This window comes from Pungitius pungitius, chromosome 1 (assembly GCF_949316345.1).
Source record: "Pungitius pungitius chromosome 1, fPunPun2.1, whole genome shotgun sequence".
Taxonomy (NCBI): domain Eukaryota; kingdom Metazoa; phylum Chordata; class Actinopteri; order Perciformes; family Gasterosteidae; genus Pungitius; species Pungitius pungitius.
The window spans coordinates 5,088,564-5,101,384 of record NC_084900.1 but is presented as its reverse complement, the minus strand read 5'-3'; the positions used below and the strand labels follow the sequence as shown (position 1 = coordinate 5,101,384).

The 12,821-nt window shown below is 49.1% G+C and overlaps 3 protein-coding genes across 6 annotated transcripts; 1 reads left to right on the top strand and 2 right to left on the bottom strand.

The window, feature by feature from the left end:
* Positions 1-153: 153 nt before the first annotated feature.
* LOC119222678 (zona pellucida sperm-binding protein 3-like) lies at positions 154-2,565 on the bottom strand. The gene is made up of 8 exons (XM_037479488.2): positions 2,087-2,565; positions 1,802-1,938; positions 1,540-1,643; positions 1,068-1,242; positions 755-872; positions 591-673; positions 358-488; positions 154-258 (listed from the first exon to the last, which is right to left on the bottom strand). Exons 1-8 carry the CDS (start codon positions 2,546-2,548, stop codon positions 188-190), a joined length of 1,281 nt encoding a protein of 426 aa, XP_037335385.2. The 5' UTR covers positions 2,549-2,565; the 3' UTR covers positions 154-187.
* A 67-nt stretch (positions 2,566-2,632) lies between these two features.
* cnpy4 (canopy FGF signaling regulator 4) lies at positions 2,633-4,104 on the bottom strand. The gene is made up of 6 exons (XM_037479259.2): positions 3,964-4,104; positions 3,686-3,812; positions 3,505-3,601; positions 3,265-3,387; positions 3,071-3,188; positions 2,633-2,990 (listed from the first exon to the last, which is right to left on the bottom strand). The coding sequence occupies exons 1-6, from the start codon at positions 4,046-4,048 to the stop codon at positions 2,878-2,880; spliced, it is 663 nt and encodes a 220-aa protein (XP_037335156.2). The 5' UTR covers positions 4,049-4,104; the 3' UTR covers positions 2,633-2,877.
* A 1,225-nt stretch (positions 4,105-5,329) lies between these two features.
* LOC119221672 (calpain-5-like) lies at positions 5,330-12,006 on the top strand. 4 transcript variants are annotated; one of them, XM_037477685.2, is made up of 13 exons: positions 5,330-5,543; positions 6,744-6,933; positions 8,539-8,670; positions 8,795-9,006; positions 9,091-9,283; positions 9,406-9,593; positions 9,939-10,016; positions 10,165-10,618; positions 10,698-10,820; positions 10,932-11,128; positions 11,298-11,416; positions 11,548-11,684; positions 11,763-12,006. In XM_037477685.2, exons 2-13 carry the CDS (start codon positions 6,769-6,771, stop codon positions 11,937-11,939), a joined length of 2,175 nt encoding a protein of 724 aa, XP_037333582.2. In that variant the 5' UTR covers positions 5,330-5,543; positions 6,744-6,768; the 3' UTR covers positions 11,940-12,006. The 4 variants fall into 4 exon arrangements, with proteins under 4 accessions (XP_037333582.2, XP_062416838.1, XP_062416837.1 ...); XM_062560854.1 differs by lacking the exon at positions 10,932-11,128 and having other exon boundaries at positions 11,610-11,684; XM_062560853.1 differs by having other exon boundaries at positions 10,698-11,128.
* Positions 12,007-12,821: the final 815 nt, after the last annotated feature.

Sequence of the window (12,821 nt, the reverse complement as noted above, 5' to 3'; positions counted from 1 at the left end):
TATATATATATTAGATGTAGACAATTGTGCAAATATTCAAACATCAGTGTGGTTACACCAATGCAAAAATTCCGATTTATATTCATCCAGAATCACTGTATTGTGATTAAAGTTAAGCCTGGACCCCTTACTACAGTCCACAGAAGAGGACTCTCACATTTCACAGGTACATGTTTATTGAACGCAATCACTTCAATGCAGAGGTTTGTTTTTTAAATGGGAGGAATATTATTGGACCCAAAATGGTTCCGTGCAGCCCTGCAAGGACACACACAAAAAAAAAATGGAAGTTAATCAAGTCAGTTGATAATTTGGCCACTCAAACGGTGTTCTAGCGTTGAGGAGGAGATGCGGTACCGGTTGGCCTGGGCTCCGTCCTGCTCCTCAGCGCCCTCTTGCGGTTGGACTTTGCACCGCTGATGTGATTCGTCTCGTTAACTCCGCTGCAGCTCCCGCAAACACGGTCATCACCATCCGCTGACCTCCACCTGACGGATACAAAAAAAAAAAAATCAGATTAAACTTTCACGTCATTTAAAAAAAATGGAATAAGTAATTTTTTTTTAACAGTGAAAGGGATAAAAACAGACCTTCCCCTTTCAAACCAGCAGGCCTTTTTCCCCGGGGGCTTGTTTGAACTGGGCTCTGCTTCCAGGTAACACGTTATGTAAATCTACAGGAGACCGAACGACACACACTTAGGCATTTATTCTTTAAACCGAAGATGAGTAAGTAAACATGTGAGGGTTCTGACAGTGTGCCTGTGGTCCTGGCGGAAGAGGAATGGTTCCAGTTGAATGTGGAGGAGTTCGTCCTGGACTCTGGGCAGGAAACGGGAGCTCGAGCCGTCCAGCTGTGAGTCTGTAAAACATCTGCGGAGACCAGGCATGTCCTTATCAGATTTAACCAGTAATTGGGGTGCATTTTATACGATTGCTGCACACAAACCGAGCAGATTGGTGCGTGCAGTGTGGGCCGCCACTAATTCAAAAAAAAAAAAAAAAGTAGCTCTCCTTTTTTTGCTAAAATTGATTGCAGGAACCACTGCAGACTTGAAAAGAACTCACCCGTGGTGGTCTATGAAGGGGTGTCTGGGGTGGGAATTCACATCGGAGGTCAGAGTGGCCACACAGGTGTCCGCATACAGACGCAGAGGAAGGTGATGGTGGTCCACGGAGGCCTCCACATTCACCGCTTCACCCAGGAAGTAAACGGGGGTCTTTCTCTCACGGCTCCAGTCGTCTGAAAAATGTATGTATATATACCTGTAGGTCTCTATATTTCACCAATGAGTCAGTAAAGAAATCCACCCAATTCAGATTTATTATGGGATAATTTTCCTACAACTTGAGGAGGTCTAACATGTGGCTGCTATTGATAAGAGATGTTATCATTATTGACAGTTACAGATCATACCAGCCTGTAAAATAAAAGATAAAACATTCCTGACCTCTATGACCCTTTCACGTTTACATTTTTTCCAAATGGGTCACGTTGAGAGTAAACAGTTTTTTCGGACCCCAACTGACACCAACTCACTTGTCATGAGCCGGAGGTGGAAGCCCACGAGCAGATGGGTTGACTGGACGGAGATCGGGGGAATCCATGTTGGTTTCAGGGCCGGGCTACTCACTGGGTACCTCCTGCAAGGTAGAAGGGGCGCAACCTCAATCCCTTCCATATCCACTCCAGAAAGCATAGAACGAATTTAAGTAAAGCTCGGTGTGCTGACTTGTTCCACAGTTTAATTTGAAACTACGAGGAAAGACTGTCGTCATGCTAATATTGAGTGTGATTGCACCTTTCGTATTCACACACCACCGGAATTGCGACTCCTTCCGCTTGCAACTGGTCCCCGGGGGACGTGGGGGGAGGAGGAGGAGGAGGAGGAGGAGAGTACTGCAGGAAGTTGTTGTAAAGCACCGCACTGTGGATGAACTGCAGGACACACGCACCATCACGTCTAGGCCGGTAGGTGGCAGCATTGAGGAGCCACCCAGATGCCTTATGTTGCATCGTTGCATTCGTGACATAGAAAGTGTGCTTAAAAAAAACAAAAAGTCGAGTATTAAGAGGTCTCACCGACCGTCACTTCCCCCCCGCACTCCGTCAGAGGCGCTCTGATGACGTAGTCCCCGTTTCCAGCGACCGTGGCCGCGCAGCGGGGATCCCGCGCGGCACCGACGGGCCCGAGCCTCAGGCGCGCGGGCTCCACGGGCACGCCCGGGTCCAGCAGGTGAGCGTTCAACACGACCTCCACGCTGCCCTCGTGACAGTTCACCGCGAAGGTCTTGGTCGTGGCATCCCCCCCGAGGGGAGGTGCGTTGGGCCGCTGCGGGGAGTCCCCGTCGAGGGCGGCCAGGTCGGAGAAGGACAGAAAAAGCGGCTCGGTCAGGTAAGTGTGGCCCCGGGTCGTGACCAGCGTGGACAGGAAGCACAGCGGGAGAAGCGTCGGGGCCAGAGAGGCGAGCGGCATCGTGCTGGCGCGTTCAGAACAGAATGTGACTGTCAACGCGAGCACAAGAGGAACACACCTGCAACCCATCATCCTTGATTAGTGGTCTGCAGCAGCAGCACAGAATCCCCCCCCTCCCTCCCCAAATAAAAAAAAAAACTCAACGGTTTATTAAAAGGCATTTTATTTACAGTAGAAAACTGTACATATTGCATTTAAAGGCGTATTGTTCGCATAAATACATCACAGCGTTTACATGTTATAACACTGAAAAATGACAGGAATATTAAAGGTGCAACAGTTCCTAAAATCCAAACTAAAATAACAGATGAAATGTAGCTGAAATACAATAGTGTCGTAATACATCATTTCTTTGCAGTTTGCAAAAAAATTGAGGTTCTCCCGTTGCGTTGTGTGCTCCCTCACAGCTCCCCAGCGTCGTGCGCCAGGCCCTCCTCTTCGGTGGGGGCACCCTGTGCCTCCTTGTCCGCTCGTTTGGTCCCAATGTCTCCTTTCCACTTCTCCTTCATACACTCTGAAGAAAAAAAAACAACAAAGAAATCAGAGGAGGGTTAGTTAATGGCTTCATGTTGGGGGGGGTCGTGCATCGTCTACCTTGCTCTGATGCCTTGAGGACGTGGTTCCTACAGAGGAAGTCCTCCAGCCTCTGGTCCTGATGATGGAAGTACCAGTCCTCGACCACCTCCTCATGCTGCTCCAGCATGGTCTCGCACTGGACAAACACCAGTTTTTTTTTTAAAAAGGAGTCAAGAGTAGGACAAACATTTGTAGTAAACGATCTCTCGTACCTGTTTTTTCATGTCTGACACCTCCACGGAGGGTTCGTCCCACAGCTCGTACGGAAGACCCAGATCCACTTTCACTCCTTTGTGGACCAGGTTCTTCAGAGTCTCCATCGTCTGACTGGTACCCTGCATAGAGAACACGCAGCGAAGCCAACGGCATGAGTCCAGGGGGTGGGGTGGGGTGGGGGGGGGCTTTTATTGACCTTTTTTCTCTTATTTTTCCGACACAAAGACACGAGTCACCTTTGCGTACCGGAGGCTGCCGGGCCTCTCCGCGTGCACGTTGTACTGGAGGACGCGTTCACATATGTCGTCCACCGCCTCGGTCAGCCGCGTTTCCCTGCGGTCGGATAAAATTATTTATCACCCCCCCAGAGGTATATGCCTCCTGCTGGTGAAGGGCCATTCCGCATATTTGACTCACGAGGTGTTGTATTTGATCTTCCTTCTTCTCTTGCCCGTGTCCAGCACCTCGCCGACCTCCAGCACTTCTTTGGAGCGACTCGTCTTCTCCAGCGCGTCCTGCAGCTCCACCGTTAAAAACTTACACACTGAACCGAGCGGTGGGGGGAAAAAAAAACAAGAAATACAAATAATGTCATGCGTATCAGAGAGACACCCCCCACCCCCCCCCAAAAAAAGATGCAAACACAATGTTATGATCGTTAAGTGGCACAAAACGGCTTCGTGACGGTGTCCCACCTTCGCATTTATTCGGTAGCCGCTCGTCTTCTCCCGCTGTCACGGAGCAGCAGACGAGAAAGAAAACCGGAATAAAAAGATTCATAGCGGCAGTGTGTTTAAAAACCTTGAGGCGAAAAAAAAAAAAAAAAAAGTTTAATGTCGCGGGCCACATCGGCATTCCCGATGCGCATGCGCAGCGTCCGTCCAACAGACCCGACTAGTGGATGCCCGCTGGTTCGATCTCAGGAGAGGTAATCGATGGAGGACAACGCTTTATTCAATATGGCCATGTATGAACGAATATGCAGGATAAAAACTCTCCCAGTATGTAGAATAAGTAAATGTTTTGATTCTGTCATTGTAGAAATGTATATATTGCTCATATAGTTTATACCAAAGAGCAGCCTTTGTTCTCCATTAGAATATTACAATTTTATATTGTTTCTTTTCAGAAAAGTAAAAAAAGGTGTTCATAAATAACTTAATATTGGTAGTAAGCCTCTGTAGATACATTAACATGTGAAACATGGGCTACCTATTATGCAGAGGTAGAAAAGACGCTACAGGAATTTAAAGTAGGGTGTGCAGAACTAATTTGATCAGAAATATAACACTGTGTGTGTGTGTATATATATATATATATAAAGAGAGAGAGAGAGAGAGAGAGGGAGGGAGAGAATTGATACTCATTGTCTTTGTTTTCATGTTACTCTGTCAACTGCTCTTCGATCTTTTGCTTCTTCTGTTCCTTGCAAATAGGCATTTAGCCCAAACGAGATTTCCAATCCATCTAGCCCTGATTTCAAAGGAACTGGTGGATAATTAGCTAGTTTTTTTTGGCAGCGAGGTGGTTAAAATAGAGGGGTGCCTCACTGCTTCTCAGGTGTCAGGGGAAAAACACACTCGACTAGTCAACGGACAACCCAGGAGTCGGGGAGCGGGAGGAGATAGAGAGGAGAGGAGACAAAAAAAAATAAGCCTAAAAAGAACCCTGGCAGAGGGGACGTCTGCACCATGTGAGTATGAGGATAGAAAAAGAAAGGAAACGAGGAATGGGACAGAAGAAGCTCAGTCACCAACCACAAGTGAGTGACACACATTCCTTCACGTTCTCAGGCTGCAGATGAGTTTGCACAAAGGCGTTGGGAGGATCCGGTGTTCATCTTAAGTGACTGAAACTCGAGACTAACCAGCAGCAACCGCGGCGTCTTGCTGGTGGGAAGCTTCCACGGCCTTAACCGTGTGTGCGTGATGTGTCATCTCACTCCGCGTGGTGACTGTCTATTGTGCGAGTGCAGGCGGGATGAAGTTACACTGTAACCCTGGACACACACGCTCAGAGGCAATGCACACCCACACACACAGGGAGGGGGGGGGGGGGGATCTGCGACATCAAGCTGTGTCTTCACCCCGTAGCATCATCCATAGAGGAGTTTCAAACAAATCTCTTAAGGTGACTCCCGGACAAACATCAACAAGAGGAAGGAGATGACTTCGTCCGAGGAAGGAGGGTTTTCTCAGTGGCCAAATGAGGACGTGGTCCAGGAGCTTAGTTTCATATGAGGAACGAGTGGATAAGCGTCTGGTCTGACTTTAAGGTAATAGATGTTTACCTACGATTTATGTTGTAAAAATGGTTCACCGTCATAATGTATAATCGGTGACATCTCACAATCTCATGCAAGAATGACTGATGTTATAACCCAAATATAAACGGAATGTAAAAGTCACTCAAAGGAATGAAAGTCCTTTTAATACAGACAATTATATGTGTCTATTAATATTAATAGTATATTGTCTAACGTTTCTGACGCTAAATCAGTAATATGGGAGGCTTAATTATTAAGAATTAAGTGATATTTTCATATTTAAAATAATCATTTAAGAATCATCCGTTTTATGTTACTTTTGTTAATTGTCGTGAATGAACGGTACCATCAATTTTTAGTTCGTAAATCATTAATTGATGAACACATAAGCTTTAAGTGGATTAATCCAATAAAAACCACTGACAATTAAAACAACACAAAAATAACCAATGAATTTACATATTTGACTTTGATGTATCATTCATAGGTGATGGTCTATTTGATTCCCTGTGATCAAAACCTTAAGCTGAAGGGTATTCTTTTCTTTCCATTTGGTGTCTTCATGTGGGTCATGAATTTGTTATGCTTTCGTTAACCTCTAGGCTGTGAGTGAGTGAGTGTCACCGTCACATGTTTATCCGTCTCTCTGCACAAATATGATACCAGAGAAGCGAAACCCCGCCGATAATTGACGACACTGACCTGCGAGGTATCTGCAAACCCAAGCTCCTGCAAGGTTTCGTGTCTTGCAAGAGTTGACCCCGCCATCACACACACACACACACACACACACACACACACACACACACATACATACACACACACAAACACACGTAAGCTGCTGACTCAGGGACCCCAGCAGTTCATATCACTGATGACTAAAACGGTACCATTACCTTACTGCTGCCCTCACCCTATCCCCTTCATACACACACACACACACACACACACACACACACTGACTGAAATTGCATTGCCACATTTAAGAGTAACTTTGCAATGTTACTCCGATTTCCATTTGGATATATATTATATATTTGGTTCATATATTATATATTATAAGTTGTTCATAAAACATATTCCCCAGAATTTTGTCACTATGCAAACAAAGATAGTCCGTGTTTATGTTTGAATTAGGAGTGTTTTAACAAATAAAATCCAGCCATTTCCATACAAACCATTGATCGGGTACTGTTTGTCACCCCTCAGCCCCCCCCCCCCTCTCCGGGCCGCGATGCCCGAGCGTGTGAGCAGCTACCGGGGTCAACGCTTTCACGCGCTGAGGCGGTCCTGCTTGCGGCGCGGCGCCCTCTTCAAGGACCCCCTGTTCCCCGCCACCACACAGTCCCTCTTCTACAAGAGGGAGCCGCCGCCGGGACTGACCTGGAAGAGGCCGAGGGTGAGCGTGTTGACGCCGCCGGGGGAGGGGGAGGCTCCAGCGGGTTTCTGAACTTTTTTTTTTTTTCCATTTGGGAAACCACAACAGAGTTATTCTTTAAATACATCTCCTCCCTCGTCTAAATCGAGCGGCACGGATCAGCGCGCCACGTTTCCATCAGGTCGGAGCTCATTAAAGGGATTTCTATTACGGGGGAGCGGCGTCGGGGCGGCAAGGGGGCCTTGAGTGGCGATGGACCACTGCATTGGAGCGCGAGCTGAGTCTAGAAAAAGCAGAAGCCAATTTAAATAGCCCGGGAGTTTTTAGCACAGTGTTGCACAGTGAGACGGGTGTAGCTGTGTATAAGTAACTGTGTTTATTGTTGCTACAGCAAGCCAAGCGGCCTTTCAATGGCGGCGATGAAGTGCGAGGTTGAAGGTCAAGGTTGGATTATAAATTGTCTGGTGTCGCTGGACACAAAAGACCAAAGTGGAATGGACTTGTCCAGACAAAAAGGATCATAGTACAGAATGAACATTTGTCTCTGTAGCGTGACAGATGCTCCAAAATGAGTCAAAATAAGCATTTACGTCAGAAACACAGATGTACATACAATTATTCCCCCCCCCCTTTAAGCGAGGACAAAAATGTATGTTAGTTTTGGTATTTCTTCACTAGAATAAATGTAATCCTGACCGTGACATCGGTAAAAAAGTGACTGAAAAACCAGCAGCTCCAGCAAAGCAACACAGTCGTCCATTATATGCATCAAATAATTGACATTTAAATGATTTTATCTTTGTATTTTCCAGTTTATAGACAATTGATCCATTATGTGAACTGGAAAACTGATAGACTAACCCATTACCAATAAGAAGTTGTAGGAACAAATAGGCAGAAATACTCCAGACGTATAAAACTGAAAGCTTTTTATGCCTTTTTAAAGTTTTTGACAAGCAATTCTTGAGAATAATGTTCTTGAGCTGCAGAATCTGAATTCACCCAAATTCAGCCCAATATTCATAAGAGCTGTGCATTTTGTTCAGTAGTTGATGAAGTCCATTCTCTGCTCTGCAGGTGAAACTATGCTAGTGATTCATTTGTTGACTCAGGAAAGGAAAGGAGAGGGTTAATGGGATTGTGTTCCTATTGCTACACTGAGGTATTTTAAGCGTGTATCAGCAGGGGGTCGGATGCTCGGGGGACATCTGTCGCCTCCTCCTGCTGAAACGCACACACACACACACACACACACACACACGCTCACAGAAAAGGAAGTTGATTTCATCACAAGGAAGATTCATATCTTGAGTCCTGAGTAACTTTTAACGGGTTTGGCACCACCGAGTCATGTGTCCAGCAGCACCTCTTCGGTCCAAACTGAGGTCGACGGATCCACACGGACCGGATCCGTCTCCTCAGGCCTCGCGAAACACTGACGCTACTAACTGCTGGGACCTTTAACCAAAGTTTGCTTAAAGCTGCTTTATCATCAACGTGCCTGGTAAAACACTCCATAGAATTTACAAATTTAGAAACAAGTCCCCCCCCCCAAAAAATCTATTGGTTTAGTGTGTCTCCATTTAAATGGGAACCTGAAGTATCTCCCTTCTTAACGCACCACAGGAGATATGTAAAGACCCCCGTCTGTTTGTCGACGGCATCAGCACTCGGGACCTGCACCAAGGCAGTCTGGGTAACTGCTGGATGGTGGCGGCCATTTCCTGCTTAGCCTCCGAGCCGTCGCTGTGGAAGAAGGTTGAGTATTTGTGCTCCTTCGCCCCCCCCTTCGCCCCCCAATGCCTCCTCGGATCCCCTCCTCCTTTTCCTTCCTCCGTGGCTTCATCCCGTCTCCCTCTTCAACTCCCCCCCCCCCCCCCAGGTGATCCCGGACCACGTGGGCCAGGACTGGAACCCGAAGCATCCCGACCGGTACGCGGGCATCTTTCACTTTCGGTTCTGGAGACTCGGCCGGTGGACGGACGTCGTCGTGGACGACCGCCTGCCGGTCAGCGCGGACGGAGTGCTGCTCTTCTGCCGCTCGGCCACGCCGCGGGAGTTTTGGAGCGCCCTGCTGGAGAAGGCCTACGCCAAGTAAGGAGTGTAGCGCAAACCAGCACCTGCCGGGTGACGGATCGGGGAAGGGTCATTGAGTCGGTCCATCTGGTCACTCTCCAGGCTAAACGGCTGCTACGAGGCCCTGGAGGGAGGAAACACCACGGAGGCGCTGATCGACTTCACCGGCGGGGTTTCGGAGCCCCTCAGCCTGGATCGCGAGGCCCTGGCCCCGCACAGCCACCACAGGAGGGCGTTCTTCCAGACCCTAGCTAAGGCTCATGAACGTAAAGCCCTCATCACCTGCTCCATACGGGTACAGCCTGTCGGAGTAACTCCCAGACCACAATGAGATGCGCGGGACCCCCTGTATGTGCAGCGACCCGGATGAGTTAAAAGCACCCTCGTGTGTGTGTGTGTGTGTGTGGTATTCCTCAGCCTGCGGAGGGGGAGGCCGTGGAGTCCGTGATGGACTGTGGGCTGGTGCGAGGACACGCCTACGGGGTCACGGCGCTGAGGAAGGTGAGGCTGGGGGAGACGGCGCCGGATTGGACGTCCCGACTCTTCATGGTGCGCATGAGGAACCCGTGGGGGACCACGCACTGGACGGGGGCCTGGAGTCAGGGGTACGGGTGCTTTGAACCCTGCATGTGCGACTGCTGCTGAGTGCATCATGCCTTTTTTGCTGGAGCTGTGGGAGAGTTTGACAGAGTTAGTCTGGTTTTTAAGACGCTTCATAATTGAAGTTTCCGACGTTTTACAATAGCGTTGGAATTGTTTTACAAGAGACATCTGCCTCTGACGTTACAGGAGTCTGAGAAAGCCCTGACAGAGGCCAAAATGGACCTATAAAGGGCTCCAGAAGTTGAAGCGCTATTTGTACTTTTCACGTGTCACTTCCACTGTGTTGAACCTCGCAGCGGCAGCATTTTAGCAGCCTTGGCACCATTATCCTTGCTCGCCCCCTGCAGGTCGCAGCAGTGGCAACAGATGAGTCGAGCAGAGAGGGAGAAGACGGGCCTGACTGTCCGGGACGTCGGGGAGTTCTGGTAGATTTTCACACTTTATCATCCGTTTTAGGGATCAGCGAGATGTGAAATCCAGTTATTAAAAGGTGGCCATTTACCATCATGTGATCCTTTCCGCACATTTCCTTTCCATTTCCCTGCATATTTACATCCTCTCCCTCTTCCTCAGGATGGATTTCGAGGATTTCTGCCACTATTTTACCGACGTGGTGGTGTGCCGCCTGGTGGAGAGGGCTCTGCTGTGGCCGGGCTCTCACTGGAGGGAAGCGCGTTGCCACGGAGAGTGGGCTCCGGCTCCGGCGAGCGCGGGAACGCCGCCGCCGCCGCCCGCCGTCCTCCGCGGCGACCCCGTCGCGCCGGACCCCGTACCCGGAGGGGCCGAGCAGCGAGGTAACCGGAAGGAGGCCAGACTCGGGGAGAGTCAGCAGGCGAAGGGAGGGGAAGGCGGGAAGGGCGAGCGAGACAAAAAGGCTGTGAAGAAGGCGGCAAAGGAAGACGGCGACGGCGGCGGTGGCGGTGGCGGCGGCGGCAGAGAGGCCGGAGGATGGGAGGCACAGATGGATGAGAGGAGTCGATGCGGAGGATGCATCAACCACAGAGACACTTTCCTGCACAATCCACAGGTGAAGCCCAAGGTTCAGGCTCCCGTTGAGTCCGTGATGGGGGTTCTTCAACATGGCTTCTATCGTTCTGAACCTCCAGTTCATGTTCGAGGTGAGAGGCAAAGAGGAGGAGGTGCTGATCTGTCTGCAGCAGGAGGACAGGAGGATATGGAGGAAAGACGGAGGCGGAGAAAACCTGCCCATTGGCTTCGAGGTGCTGAAGGTGAGCAGTTTTGCGCGGCCCCGCATGTGGCCAAAGAGGTTTTTTTTCCAGTGTCCCGCAGAAAGAAAAAAAAAAGATTTCCCTTGGTGCCTCGGGCACGCGCGGCCCCAGGTGGAGGTGAACCGCCGCAGCCGGGTGCGGCGTGTGGTGGAGCAGGCGGCCAGCTCCGTCTACATGGACTCCCGCAGCGTGACACTGAGGGGCGCTCTGGGCCCCGGGCGCTACGTCGTGCTGCCCACCACCTTCCTGCCGGGCGTCACAGGACGCTTCCTGCTACGCCTCTTCTGCCATTCCCACGTCAGACTCAGGTGTCGGATGTTTGTGTGTGTGTGTGTGTGTGTGCGCGCGCATGTTAGATGTTGGAAAAAAGAAACTATTGAGAAAATATTGTATATCATTTCTTAACTGTTACAGGAGCAGAAGGTTTCTCACTCATCGGTTTTAACTGAACTTAGTTCCATCTTTCTTGTGCTTTAGGGAATTGAGGGAGGACTTGCCGTGCCCCTCTCTCTTCCACTGCTTCCTGCCTCCACCCACTGTGGTGACCACGGTCCACCTCCGCAGGGCTTCAGGACTCGCCGCCCCCAAACAGACAGGTGAGCAACATCTCATCTGCAAATGCACAGACGGAGGAGCGACCCAACGTCTGTGGTCGCGGGGGCCTACTACTTCTAGACTCGTTTCTTCCAAAACACCCCTCCCTCTGCTGCATGGTGTGCATCCACAGCTCCAGATGTTTATGCCATAGTGCGGTGTGAGAGTGACACCGTCCGGACGCGTGTTTTCAAGGCGGAGAGAAACCCGGAGTTCAACGTCAGAGCGGTTTTCTACAGGCGATACCCCAGCGCGCCCATTTCTATTGAGGTTTGACACGCGTCCACATTCCCCCTCTCTTTCACACACGCACACACACGCATGGTCATTGCTGTCAATGGTGTGCAGCTGTGGAGCAGAGCGCTGCCGTGGGACCGCGCGCTCGGCGAGGCCCGACTCCTGACCACGGAGCCCGAGAGGAGCCGGAGCCACGCCATCGACCTGCGGGGCGGGCGATCCCGCTCGGCGTGCCGAGGGCGCGTCCACGTCGACACGTCCTCCAGCGCGTGCCTGGCGGACTTGTGATGGAAAGCTGTTTGGCGTGGTTGCCCCGGTAACCGGTGTTCCTACCAGGGAGAAGTTTGAAAAACAAGGTGCATTTCACCATTTAGGGTGTACACTCTGGGGGGGATCTGCTGGTCAGGCGTGAAGGAGGGCGTCCATCACAGCTTCAGCGGTCGATCAAAAGTAAACTTGGAACCGCTGCCAAAACAACTTTTTCTATTATGACGGTTGTTTTCTTGCTGTTCTGTCACGTAATAACACAATTATTTATTGAATGTGAATTTGCTAAATAAAAAGTAAATTGTGCTATGAAAACATTTCCTCATCATTAACATGTTGTGAGTTTTGTCATTTTTTAACTTCAAATTGATTTAATATTTTGCAGGATTCGATTTATAAATATAGTTTAGAAAAATGCATGAAAATGCAGACGTTAGATTCCTCTGCCTTTTGTTCAGACCTAAGAGACATTTTAAGATACTTTGCTTGCAAATAAACTCCCAAAGAGAAAGTAATACAACATTTGCAATAAAAACAACAGTTTTTTTATTTCTGGATTCTACAGATATCATGAAGTTACACAGCAACATTACTGCAACAATCAGATGATCATGTACCAAAGTAGCTGCTGTATGTGGCCACACCTGTTAATGCAAACTTTATAGTTTAGATAAAGGGTTCTTTCAGCCATTATCTGTATTGTTGTAGCATCATTTGACTATCCGTACATACGTTTCAGTGCTACATTTGAAAAGTGATCGTATTGTACTATTACCTTTCCTTCATGTTGCTGTTAGGTTTTTAACAGCTGCTGCATATTTACAGTTCTTCATATTTTGTACAAATATTATGTGATACAGATATAAATATTCCATGCCACTTTATAACTTAATACATTTTTAT